The sequence below is a fragment of the Setaria viridis genome, chromosome 2, assembly GCF_005286985.2.
Source record: "Setaria viridis chromosome 2, Setaria_viridis_v4.0, whole genome shotgun sequence".
Classification (NCBI taxonomy): Eukaryota; Viridiplantae; Streptophyta; class Magnoliopsida; order Poales; family Poaceae; genus Setaria; species Setaria viridis.
This window is the reverse complement of record NC_048264.2, coordinates 44,213,349-44,225,579: the sequence shown is the minus strand read 5'-3', so window position 1 is coordinate 44,225,579 and position 12,231 is coordinate 44,213,349. Positions and strand designations below refer to the sequence as shown.

Here is a 12,231-nt window from a genome sequence, read left to right as displayed (position 1 = left end):
GAACGTTAGCTGGTTTGACGACAGGACTGAAAGTCTTAAAAAAATAATCCCAGGTCGCTGAGTGAACCCGCGAAGCACCCATCGTGCTTTGTAGCTTTCCAGAGAACCGTCGGCATGAAAGTTGTGCTTAAAAACGTACTTGCCAGTAACAACATTGGCCCGAGCATGACGTGATACAAGATCCCACGTGTGATTGGCCAGCAGCGTGTTGAACTCCTCCTGCATGGCTCGGCGCCAATTGGGATCAGCGAGAGCACCCCGGTAAGTGCCAGGCACTAGTGACAGCTAGGAGGAATGAAAAAGGTTTGGCAAATGGAATCCAAGCTTCCCGCGCGTTGTCACGGGGTGCTGATTGGTGACGGGACGCACGAGAACCGCACCATAAGGAAGAACGGCTAGAGCAGGAGGCTGTGCGGGGGGAGAACCGTGGGTGCACGCTCGACCGGTCGGAGCACTCGCCCGACCAATCGGAGAGCTCGCTGGTGCAGTCGGGGCGCTCGCCCAACCGAGCGGAGCGGTCGCCGGTGCGGTCGGGGCGTTCGCCGGACCGAGCGGAGCGGTCGCCGGTGCGGTCGGGGCGTTCGCCGGACCGAGCGGAGCGGTCGCCGGTGCGGTCGGGGCGTTCGCCGGACCGAGCGGAGCGGTCGCCAGTGCGGTCGGAGCGTTCGCCCGACAGGGCGGAGCGGTCGTTGGGGCGCTAAGCCGACCAAGCAGAGAGCTCATCAGTGCGGTCGGGACAGTCGCCCGCCCGCCCGTAGTGGTCACCGGTGCGGTCGGGGCGCTCAGCCGACTGATCGGAGAGCTCGCCGGTGCGGTCGGGGCGCTCGCCCAACCGATCGGGGAGGTCGAAGGTGCGCCGGGTGAGTGTCCTGCAGGATGGTGCCGAGCCAATAGGGGGTGGCACCACATCAGAAGTTCCAACAAAAAATCAAAATCCTCGTTAGCTGGGGGCGGTTGCTGCTGAGAAAAGGGAAAGGTAGTCTTGTCAAACACGACATGGTGAGAGATGACGACCCAATTGGACGAGAGATCAAGGCAGCGGTATCCCTTGTGATGAGCAGAATAGATAAGGAAAACACACAGGGTGAAGCAAGGAGCGAGTTTGTGTGGCGCAGTAGCGGAAAGATTCGGATAGCAAGTGCAACCAAAAACCCGGAGATGGTCATAAGACGACGAGATGCAAAACAGACCCATGTGCAGCGTGGAGAACCTAAGGGTTTTTGTGGGTAGAATGTTCAGTAAATGTGTAGCAGTATGCAGAGACTCAACCCAAAAGGAGGGAGGCATACTAGCCTGAAAGAGAAGGGAGCGAACAACATTGTTGACAGTCCGAATCATGCACTCGGCCCAGCCATTATGAGGCGATGTATAGGGGCAGGACATGCGAACACAATCCCCGTGCGTGAGGAAGAAGGTGCGTGTGCTGGAGTTATCGAACTCGCGGTCGTTGTCACACTGAACGGCCTTCACAGTGGCGCCAAACTGAGTACGCACAGAGGATAAGAAGTTAGCCAGAGCCGCAAAAGTGTCAGATTTGAGACGTGAAGGGAACGTCCACAAATAATGAGAACAGTCATCAAGAATGAGCAAATAGTATTTATAACTAGACACACTGAGAATAGGAGGCGTCCACAAATTGCAGTGAATAAGATCGAAAGTACTAGACGCTCAGAGGACTGAAAAGGGAGGCGAGTGTGCTGCCCTAACTGACACACATGGCAGCTGTTGAGCGTACAATGCCTACTGCTGGGCAAGGAGGGCCTACTGCGTCTGCTGCTGAAACATCGGTGTGGGTGCGACTGGACGGGGAGGAACGGTGGCCTGCTACCGAGGGCCCGGGTACATCTGAATTGTACCAGACCAAGGGTTCCAGAAGGAGGGCCCGGGACCGCCGGATTCCTGGGTGGTACCGGGAGCAGGGGCCTGGGCGCCGGCGGCAAGGGTCTTGCTGCCGTTGCCACTGCCATGCCGTTGCTGACCACCACGCCAGCCCCTGTCCCGCTTCTGCTTGGAGGAGGGCCCCCCCTTGCTGCCCTCTTTGCCACCCCTAGAGCTGGAACACCCGGCAGACTGGTGGGGAGACGCAGAGGGGCGAGAGGAGAATCCAATGTTGACGCCGGTGAGCAGCGCCGTGGACGGAGTCGGGAAGGAGGCGCCATCGTGAGCTCCTTGAGAAGCAGATCGTCGCAGGCCTCCAAAAAGGAGCGAAGAGGATGAGAGCACCGGATGTCGCGGCCGATGACGGCGAACTTCTCGTTGAGCCTGCGGATGATGTTGAGGATGAGGGTGCGATCGGAGACTTGCTCGCTGAGATCACCAAGGGCGTCTGCCATACTCTTAAAGCAGCGGCAGTAGTCCGTAATGGACAGGTCGCCTTGGACGAAGGTCCGGAACTTGGCGTCGAGGTAGAGGGCCTGCGTTTCCCGGTTGCCGAGAAACTACATCTCAATGACGAGCCAGGTGGTGCGGGCGGTGGCGCCGCGCTCGCCGCGATCCATGACGACGTCAACGAGGTTGGTGGCAATGGTGCCGTAGAGCCAAGACCGGATGACGCAGTCCATCCGGCCCCAATCAGGAGAGGCTAGGGCGGGAACGTCACGGAGAATATGATCCTGCAGCAAATACTTGCCGACGGTGAGGAGAAACTGCTCACGCGACCATGAGTAGTTGTCGGCGACGGTGTCGAGGACGACGGGATGAAGCTCCGAATGTTCTGCACGACGACGGCCTGGGCGTGTAGGTTGAGGACGGCGGCGGCCTCGTGGAGCATCATGGCCTAGTGAGCGTCGGTGCCTGGTCGGAGAGGTCGGCGCTAGCGTCCTCCTCGTCAGAGTCAGGCGGGGCGCCCTTGCGCTCCTGGGTGGCGCGCGCCACAGCCTCACGAAAGCGAGCATCGGTAGCGTAGTGCTCCTGCGCGGCAGCGGCGGCCTTAGCCTCAGCCGTGACGGCGCGGGCTTCCTTGCGGGCGGCGCTAGCATCAGCTGCGCGCTTGGCAGCCTGCAGCGGCGGCGTGGCTTACGACGGTAGAGGACTTGAGCGGCAGGGTGCCGGCCATGGAGGGCAGCGACGGTGGAGAGCCGGTGCGGGAGCAGTGCCGCGGTCAAGCGCACTGAGAGCAGCACCGGCGGTCGGGCGCGCTGGGAGCGGCGTCGGCGACGCGCTAGGATGCGGAAGGTAAGGAAACAGGGATAACTCGGACTCGTGGTACCATGAAAGCAATAGGGATTGCGTATAATGCGTGGGATAATAGATTAATTAGGGTATACAACATCAATCCTTGGTGAGGTTTATAGAAACATAACCAACAAAGAGAGATAAGACTGCCCATCCTAATCCATCTAGGGTACGACAGAGAGCCGCCCTGAGCCTACACGCACAGCACATACAACACGTACATATCTTCTAACAGAAAAGATGAATTTAAAACACCGTGGTCCCTTCCAATTCAGATTGAAGTACTCCTGCCAGCCAGAAGCATATCATTGACAAATCATCAGCCTTTTCTGGGACTGCAAAGTACAGCCCCCTGTTCATCTACGGTCCAGTAAGATATGACATGCAAAGGAAACTACTGCTACCTCGACATTTAGGATAATCTAGCTGAACTTTTACAAATCTGAAAAGTGTCCGAAAAAAATATTCTGGTAAAGCTGCCACTTGCAATTGGATGATGTTTTGAACCACGTCATGTCTTAGAACGCGAGATTCGCATGCTACCATGCTTCATCAGGCTCTCTTGCTTTGCAGCATCATCTCTAGAACTCCCGTATCAACAGTTAGTAATCTATCAAACAATCAGCGCTCTGCTACACTGCCTCCACTCTCCGCTTGATCTCCTTGATTCTACCATGTTCAAGGCTTAGCATCAGGCACTTTGATCCGAATGCAAATTAAAATCAATTCCGCGACAGAAAGGGAGCAATAATCCAATCCAACGACCTACGGATACAGCGTTACAGTGCACCACCACAGATACCCTCCATCGATCGATCGACAAAGCTTCTGAGCTCGCATTGACGACGCAACTCCAATTATATGGGCGCACATCAATGGAGACAGCACCGTGGCATGGCAGGAGCATGTGAGCTGCTGAGGATCATCATGCGTTCATGCTTAGAGCGCAGTTACTGTGGCGCACAGGCATCCATGTACGCTTCTCTCGGAAAGGGGCACAGCCTTGTGCCCTCAGTGCAGGCCCTATTATTGATGCTGCTACGGTCTTCACTACGAGTGCTTGGTCCATGAGCGGATGACCACACTGAATGCTGCTTGAAAACATGATTCGTTAGGTTTCCATGATCAATACAGGCTGAACAGTAGTGCTGCACTTTCCGGGGTTTTTTTTGTTTTTGAAATGCAATACTGTTGGCCTGTTGCTAACTGATCGATCGTGCTTGGCCACCCCATGTGAGTTGTGAGGACATATTGATACTCACTGGCCACTAGCAAAAACAAATTACCAACTAAGTTTGGTACCCTGTGCTTTCACTTGTCATGGGATTTACTTGGTTTTCTCGTATGGTTTTCATTTGCCGTCCTGTCCATGTGGTTGTGGTACTGTAACCTAAGGTGCATGGAGAAAACCTGCCCACGATTAGGTTTATGACTTTCTTGCCTTCCTGTAATAATTTAGGAATGCTGGTTGACGTACACCGGTTGTAAGGCTTTTTGGGTACTTTGTTGGACTCTTGGTAGGAGTTTTGGCTTTTTTTCTGCAGTGCGCCGAGCTTAAGCAAGACTAGCTATATTGCAATTGACAACATTTAAGATTGAACAAATCTCTTAGATATGGGGAAAGTCCTTGACCTTAGGTTAGTGGCACCATATAACATATCACTCCCTCTATTTATTTTAACAAGGCGTATTTTGGTTTGGAAATTATTTATAAGCATATACCTTTAGTTAATTATCTTACAATGTATATTATAAATCAACATCATATCAAAAGTACTTTGAATCATCAACCTAGCGATATAACTTAGGAACACTAAATGAACTTGCTTATAATTTGATTAGAGTAGAATACACCTTGCAGAGCAGCATGTAACATTATATGCTGAACAAATTCAGCATTCGCTGCTTCTTCCCCTCATCAATAACTGCTCCTTGGCGTTGTGCACCTGTGTAGTACCTCATCAGTAAGACAGTAACTGCTCCTTTCACTGTTGGGACGATGAGGAGGAAATTAGGGGAAAAAAGTTCCATATACAATTGGAAGCCTAACTTATTTACCAAGGTGTACTAAAAGTCTCAGCAATATAATACATCTAAATATCTTTGATATGTACCTTGGTCCTTGGTTCATGCACATGATCTAGTAGACAGGTGTCAAAACATTGCACCTTTTATGCATCGAACTCTCATTAAGACGTCTTCATTGATCTTATTCCTCGTAGAAAACATTGCAACCACAAGACGAGAAATCTCATAACTCCGAGGAATAAGAACCATTCGTTTCCGAACAGGACTCCTATCAAACATGGCATGCATATGTGAAGCACTCATGAAGAACATTTCGCATGGTCACCAAGAGAAAAAAAAAATCGGTCGGTGCGTGGCTATACCACCGAGAGACGAAGCTTGAGCGGGCATGCAGGTAGGTCTAGATTCTAGAACCTGGCCGGCGGGCTCTCTCACCTCAGCCTCGAACCGGCGGCCGTTCACTTCACCCGGGACCGTGCGATTGGACCGACGTGAACGCGGGGCGGCGGGCGCCGGGAGCGCGCGGCACGTACGATGCCACACGTTTCCGGCTGGAGACCGACGAGACCTGGGCACCTGGCCCGTCTGGGCCGGTCTGGGCTGATGGCACCGCGCGGCCCGCGTCTGATGGACGGTTCGTTAGAAAACCTGGCAAATCAAACGTTCCATATGACACCAGATGGTCCAGATTGACAGGCGCACTTCGGCTATTCAAGACAGCAGACGACTTTAAAACAAGTCACCAGCCCACCAGCAAAGCGAGCAGGCCGTAGCAGCCCATGCGTTGAGCATGTGCGTGTATTACCTGGATGCTGCGAGAGAGAAGTGTTGGTAAACCTTTCAGATTTGAAGTCCAAACTCAAAATGTTACAGAGTAGATAATATTATAATTTTTTTTGAATAGCAACATCCTTTCGTTTCCCATTTATCACTTCTCACAAGTTTCTCACCTTACTCTTTTTTTTTAAAAAAAAAATTCTCACCTTGTTGCTCTCAGCTCATGCTGAATATGAACTTCAAGCTTTATACGCGGCCATATAAGTTTTAGAAGTAAATTCTCCAAAGCTTTCACACAAATTTATCTCAAACTATAATTTCATGCGTAGATGAGTCAAACGGGTTTTGTGCACCAAAATCTCCATACGGTAAAAACAATATTATTTACTACCTCCGTCCCCAAAAGAATGCAATTCTGGAACAGTGTCATAATTTACTGTATCAAGTTTGACCTATTATAGATGAAAAAGTATAAATATATATAATATCAAATAAACATCATTAGATTAATTACGAAATGTATTTTCATAATAAATTAATTTGGAGCCATAAATGTGAATACTATTTACTACAAACCTGGTCAAACGTGAAGCACTTTAACTGGCACGCATACCATAGTTGCATCCTTTTCAGGACAGAGGGAGTATTATTTTAGCCTGTCCAAGGATCCAGCAAATTGGCACCTCTACCCTTTACTTACCCATGAGTCCAGTGTCACTGTCGCCCCAAATCTCATCTCTCTTGTGTGAGGCTAGAGCTGTGCCAAAATGCTTGGCATCAAATTCCAAAATAACTGTCTTCACCCTCCCTCCAAAATAACTTAAGTACTTAATAATATAAAGAAGAATATTGTTTTGCTTTAAAAAAAATAATATAAAGAAGAAAACAAAACTTTCCCTCTCTCTCCTACACATGCACACCCACGGTCTCTCTCTAGTCTCACCAACCAAACCCAAAACCAAAACTTAAAATAAAAGAAATCACTCAGGAGGAAACAAATCCCCAAGCTCCTTCCCTCTTAAAACCACATTATTCTATTTTATGATCCCATCCCCACCGGACTTAAGTGACTAGTCTCTCTAAACATCTCAGTATCAAATCAAATGGGGCCCACCTAAGGAATAAAAATAATAATAAATCAAAGGGGGCTCAAACAGGACAAAAGTGCTGAGAGAAATAGTGGAAAAGAATTATAGAATTTTTTTAAAAAAATTCACCCAAAAATCTCCCATTTTTCTCCTCCTCCTATATTACTCCCCAACCCCCTCCTCCTCCAGTCGTCCCCGTCCCTCCACTCCTCCCGACGAACAGTTGGCACTGCCAATGGCGGCTCCCGCCCACGCCCTTCCGATGCGCGCCAGCCTCCTCCTCTCCTCGTGAGATCGACGCGCCTCCTCCGCTTGCTCCATTCTCCCGCCTCGTTCGTTTTCTTCGCCCCCGAGACATCGCCCGGTCGCCCCCCGCATCTCGTCGTGCTCCGGGTTCTTGCCCTCCGCCGTTCTTGGACTGGCGCGCGCCCCGGTTGCCCGCGCCGCTGAATCCGAGTGACCCGTGCGGCCGCTCTTTGTGGGCGGGATCCAGCAGGCGGTGAGCGGGAGCCACACACACACACACCAGGGGACGGGCAATGGCGGCCGTGACGGGCCCACTCTGCACGTGGCTCGTCGCCGCGTGCTTGTCCGCGGCATGCGACGCCGACGAGCACAAGCAGAAGCATTGCTGCCCTGGCGGAAGCAGCGCTGGGGCCGGCGTCATGTTCGGTCAGGGCCGTGAGCGCCGCCGCCTCGGCGCGTGGCGGCGTGGCGCGGCGCGCTCCGGTAAGATGAGACACACTCTGACACTCAGCATTTGGTTGCCGCATGTCCTTTGTTCGCTTTGCTGGATCCTTGCATGACCGTACGTTCGAATCCTGGTGTAATCTCAGAGCATCGGTTGTATCGCCCGGGGTAAATGTGCCATTTTTATCCTGTTCCGGGTGTTACATTATGCGTTTGCGATGCGTAATGCGTGTGGAGTAGGTTTATTCCTTGGATTGTTCTGAGGATATTTGATTCTTATATCTTGGTGTAGTTGTACTAGGTTAGTCTGCTCCGGGTTTTGACCTCGCTGTCAGGTTCCCCTGCTTCTGCTTGGGATGCATTTGCTTGTGGCTACTGCTGAACTGGTGATTTCAACATTATTTTCTTTCAGCTTGTCTGGCTCTGCTTGTTTGCATTTCCTTTGTTAGTAGCACAGAGTTTTGACTTGAAAATTGAGATACAATGGGCGTTGCTCATTCCTGTATAAAATAGAAAGGGTGGGTGTGGAAGACTCCAAAATGCTAAAAATACATCTTACAAGAAGAGTCACATTTATTATGCCCTATTTTGCATCAAGCAAACATATTCTTTAGTTTTTTCCCCCCTGCGTGCATGTTTGTTCAGACATCTTCAGGCTGCTATCTGTTTGTCACTCAAGCAGATAAGATCCTCAACAAAATTGGTTGTGGTTTGCAGGAATGGCCATGTCTGTTGCCTTGCAAGCTGAAAGAAATGTTATCGAAAAGAAGAAACCTGATATCAAACAAAGGAGGGTGGTTGTCACTGGCATGGGTGTAGTGACACCATTGGGCCATGATCCCGACGTGTTTTACAACAACCTTCTTGATGGTGTTAGTGGAATCAGTGAGATAGAGAGGTTCGACTGCTCCAACTTCCCCACGGTAATACAGAGCACATGATTTCCTTCAATTTTTGGGGTGTGGTGTTGGGACTGGTTTTGCAATTTGGTCAAATTTTATCATGCAATGGTTGATAGTTGGACCACAATACAGAGAATTGCAGGAGAGATAAAATCCTTTTCTACTGATGGTTGGGTCGCACCTAAGCTTGCCAAGCGGATGGACAAGTTTATGTTATATTTGATAACTGCTGGAAAAAAGGCATTAGAAAATGGTGGACTCACTGAAGAACTCAGGAATGAGTTGGACAAAACCAGATGTGGTGTTCTCATTGGTTCTGCAATGGGCGGCATGAAGGTTTGTATTCTCAATATACTAGTATATAGTTATATCTCAGTGAATTCTAATTATCCACGGACACCTATTTCCAATTATCTCATACAAGATGATGGACTGTCATGCAGGTTTTTAATGATGCGATTGAAGCACTGAGGGTCTCTTACAAGAAAATGAACCCGTTTTGTGTTCCTTTTGCAACTACAAACATGGGCTCTGCAATCCTTGCAATGGATCTGGTGCAACATGATCTCTCCTTTCATTCTTTTGTATAATTTTATATGTGGATAACAGCGATTACCACAGCTCATGCTTTCTGTGATTTACAGGGATGGATGGGACCAAACTATTCTATTTCCACTGCTTGTGCTACCAGTAACTTCTGTATCCTCAATGCAGCAAACCACATCAGAAGAGGGGAAGCTGTAAGTAACTTCAACCTTCCATGTTATCTTCGACAAGTAACTTCTTGTTTGTGACCTTATTCACGTTTTTCTAGGATGTTATGCTCTGTGGTGGTTCTGATGCACCTCTTATCCCAATTGGTTCGTGGCCACAATTCCTCATTCTTCAGACTCATTTCTGTAGTTTATCTTGATCTTTGTAGACACAATTATTTTAACCACATGCCATGCAGGATTGGGAGGTTTTGTGGCCTGCAGGGCTCTTTCACAGAGAAACAGTGATCCAACAAAAGCTTCCCGGCCCTGGGACATGGTTCGTATATTTTGTTGTGTACCTTAGATTATCATAGATTCATAGTAGTTAAATGATTTACTTCATGTGCATTCTCTCTACCGATTTGTTTCAAGTGGCCCGTTTCTTGACAAATGTTGCTGGCTGGCAATAATTACCATAATTCAGTACAAGCACATCAGCACCATGTTGGTTTAAATAACTTTCTGGCTTGGTACATTTGTTGTGCTAGTGTGAGGTGATTTATCTTTCATGGTGCAGGACCGTGATGGTTTTGTTATGGGGGAAGGGGCTGGTGTTCTCGTTCTGGAGGAACTTGAGCATGCTAAGGTTTTAAACTTACAATTTCTGCTGTCCCTATATCCTTCTGTTGTTTGTTTCCAGCTTGATGACGTGATTATTTTCAAATGTATCCTGAGATCAGTGCATGTTCTTTCAGGAAAGAGGTGCAAAAATATATGCTGAATTTCTTGGTGGAAGCTTTACATGTGATGCTTACCACATGACTGAGCCACATCCTGAAGGTGAAGAGTATATCTTGACCGCCGTGCTCTTTCCTGTTCTTTTCCTACCTAAATCTAATGGGACCATCTAATTCTAGCATTTTCATTAATTCAATATCAGGAAGAGGGATTACTCTCTGCATCGAAAAGGCACTAGCTGATGCTGGGGTAGCAAGTGAAGAAATCAACTATGTGAATGCTCATGCGACGTCTACACAATCGGGTGACTTGAAGGAGTACGAGGCTATCATACGTTGTTTCGGCCAGAATCCTCAAGTATGCCACCTGATGCGAGCAATTTTATAACAGTTTTATAGAGTAAATTATGTTAATCTCTTTTTTGATGGATGCAGCTAAGGGTGAACTCAACAAAATCAATGACTGGCCATCTTATAGGAGCAGCCGGTGGAATTGAAGCAGTTGCTTCTATACAAGTAAGGAATTCTTAGTACTCTTGTGGGGGCCATATTTACTTTGTATTATTGTATTATACTAATGCAAAATTTTACTTCACTGAGTATGAACTATGCATTTATGGTGTTGAATTCTCCATTTACATTGTATCTTTCTGTATATCCAGTGTACCGGTTTCCAGTGCGCTTGGTAATTTGTTGGAAGACAAAAACTCTGTAACTGAAAATTGGCACATACCTGTTACAATTTTTTTTCCCGTGGAAAATAAGCACATCACTTAATATTACCCTTCAATTGAAATATTTGCTTTATGTAATGGCACTGTAGCTAAGTTATTCTAAAATGATCGTCAACTACATCTGCTTGTTTGTAAATTGCATTGTGGCAGTCTGGATGAAATTATTTACACACTTATATCCTTTTCTTACTCCTATTTATTTATCTTTAAGCAGCAGCTTTTGTTTGATCCAGTTTCCTCGTACTTTTCTACAAGATTCAGGCATTGGCCATTTGAATATTACTCCAGTTATACTAAACCAAGTGTAGTAAATATTATATCACGGACACAATGGTGCTTTTGCAATGAACATGAGGCGTTCGGGTTTATTCTCATAGCCATGAACACTTCGTTACCATTTACCACAACTGCTGTTTCGGTGTTTTTGGCTTTCAATGCAAGCATGGTGGGCTCATCATGGGGAATTCCTCTTCGTTGTTCATTGCAGGCTATAAGAACTGGTTGGGTCCATCCAAATCTGAATTTAGAAAATCCAGAGGACGTTGTGGTAAGCTCCTTTAGTGATGCAGGATTTAATGTCATCTTATCTGCTTTCTACTTCTACTGAAGAAGTTATATATGAAAGAGCAGAATTTACAGTAAATCTATAAGTTGAGCAAAATCTACAGGAAATCTATAAGTTGAATGGTGCCCAGATAATTATCAACTCAATATGGAGCTAATATTAATGTTTTAATGTTGATCTTGATACAGGATGTGGGTGTTTTGGTAGGACCGAAGAAGGAGAGATGTGAAGTGAATGTGGCCCTATCCAACTCATTCGGATTCGGTGGGCACAACTCATCAATTCTCTTCGCACCCTTTAAGTGAACATGGCCAACAAACTGCCATCTTCCTCGTCGTCCAACGGCTTCATACATCTAGACCTGCATATAGAAGACTAGTGGACTCTGTGACTTCCTCTACACCACACTAATGATGGAGGTCCAGGCTGAGGGGAGAACGCTGTGCCATACAAGGTTAAACTACGTGAAAACTCGAGGGCCCTGCAAGGTTAAACTATATCAAAATTGCAAATATATCCATCCAACGACTTATTGTATCTGGGCCAGTGTTTTCGCCTTCACCGTGAATGCCCATTGTCAGTACTATTTCCTAGATTTCGGGGAGTCCCGGAGCTGATCCTCACCCTTGCGGAGGTGCTGGGATTTTATGTTGTATTGATGTTGTGAACAATGTCGTTATTAGCCATGAAATGCTAGTTTCACTGTAAGCATTCGCTGGGCATTATCACTTTCGTTAATTTTCTGCTGTTCCTGAGTTAAAAGATTTGTGATTGGTGCCACCGTTCGGCCATTCCTCTGTACCACGAGTGGTTGAACTTGCTTGCCTCCAGGCAGTGTAAC

General features: G+C 47.8%; 1 protein-coding gene across 1 annotated transcript; it reads left to right on the top strand.

Moving 5' to 3' along the window:
• The first annotated feature begins 7,252 nt into the window (after positions 1 to 7,252).
• On the top strand, positions 7,253 to 12,128 carry LOC117845265 (3-oxoacyl-[acyl-carrier-protein] synthase II, chloroplastic). The gene is made up of 13 exons (XM_034726237.2): positions 7,253 to 7,796; positions 8,475 to 8,680; positions 8,792 to 8,995; positions 9,103 to 9,213; positions 9,304 to 9,399; positions 9,474 to 9,519; positions 9,612 to 9,691; positions 9,932 to 10,000; positions 10,110 to 10,194; positions 10,295 to 10,449; positions 10,527 to 10,607; positions 11,313 to 11,372; positions 11,579 to 12,128. Exons 1-13 carry the CDS (start codon positions 7,607 to 7,609, stop codon positions 11,693 to 11,695), a joined length of 1,500 nt encoding a protein of 499 aa, XP_034582128.1. The 5' UTR covers positions 7,253 to 7,606; the 3' UTR covers positions 11,696 to 12,128.
• The last annotated feature ends 103 nt before the right edge of the window (positions 12,129 to 12,231 follow it).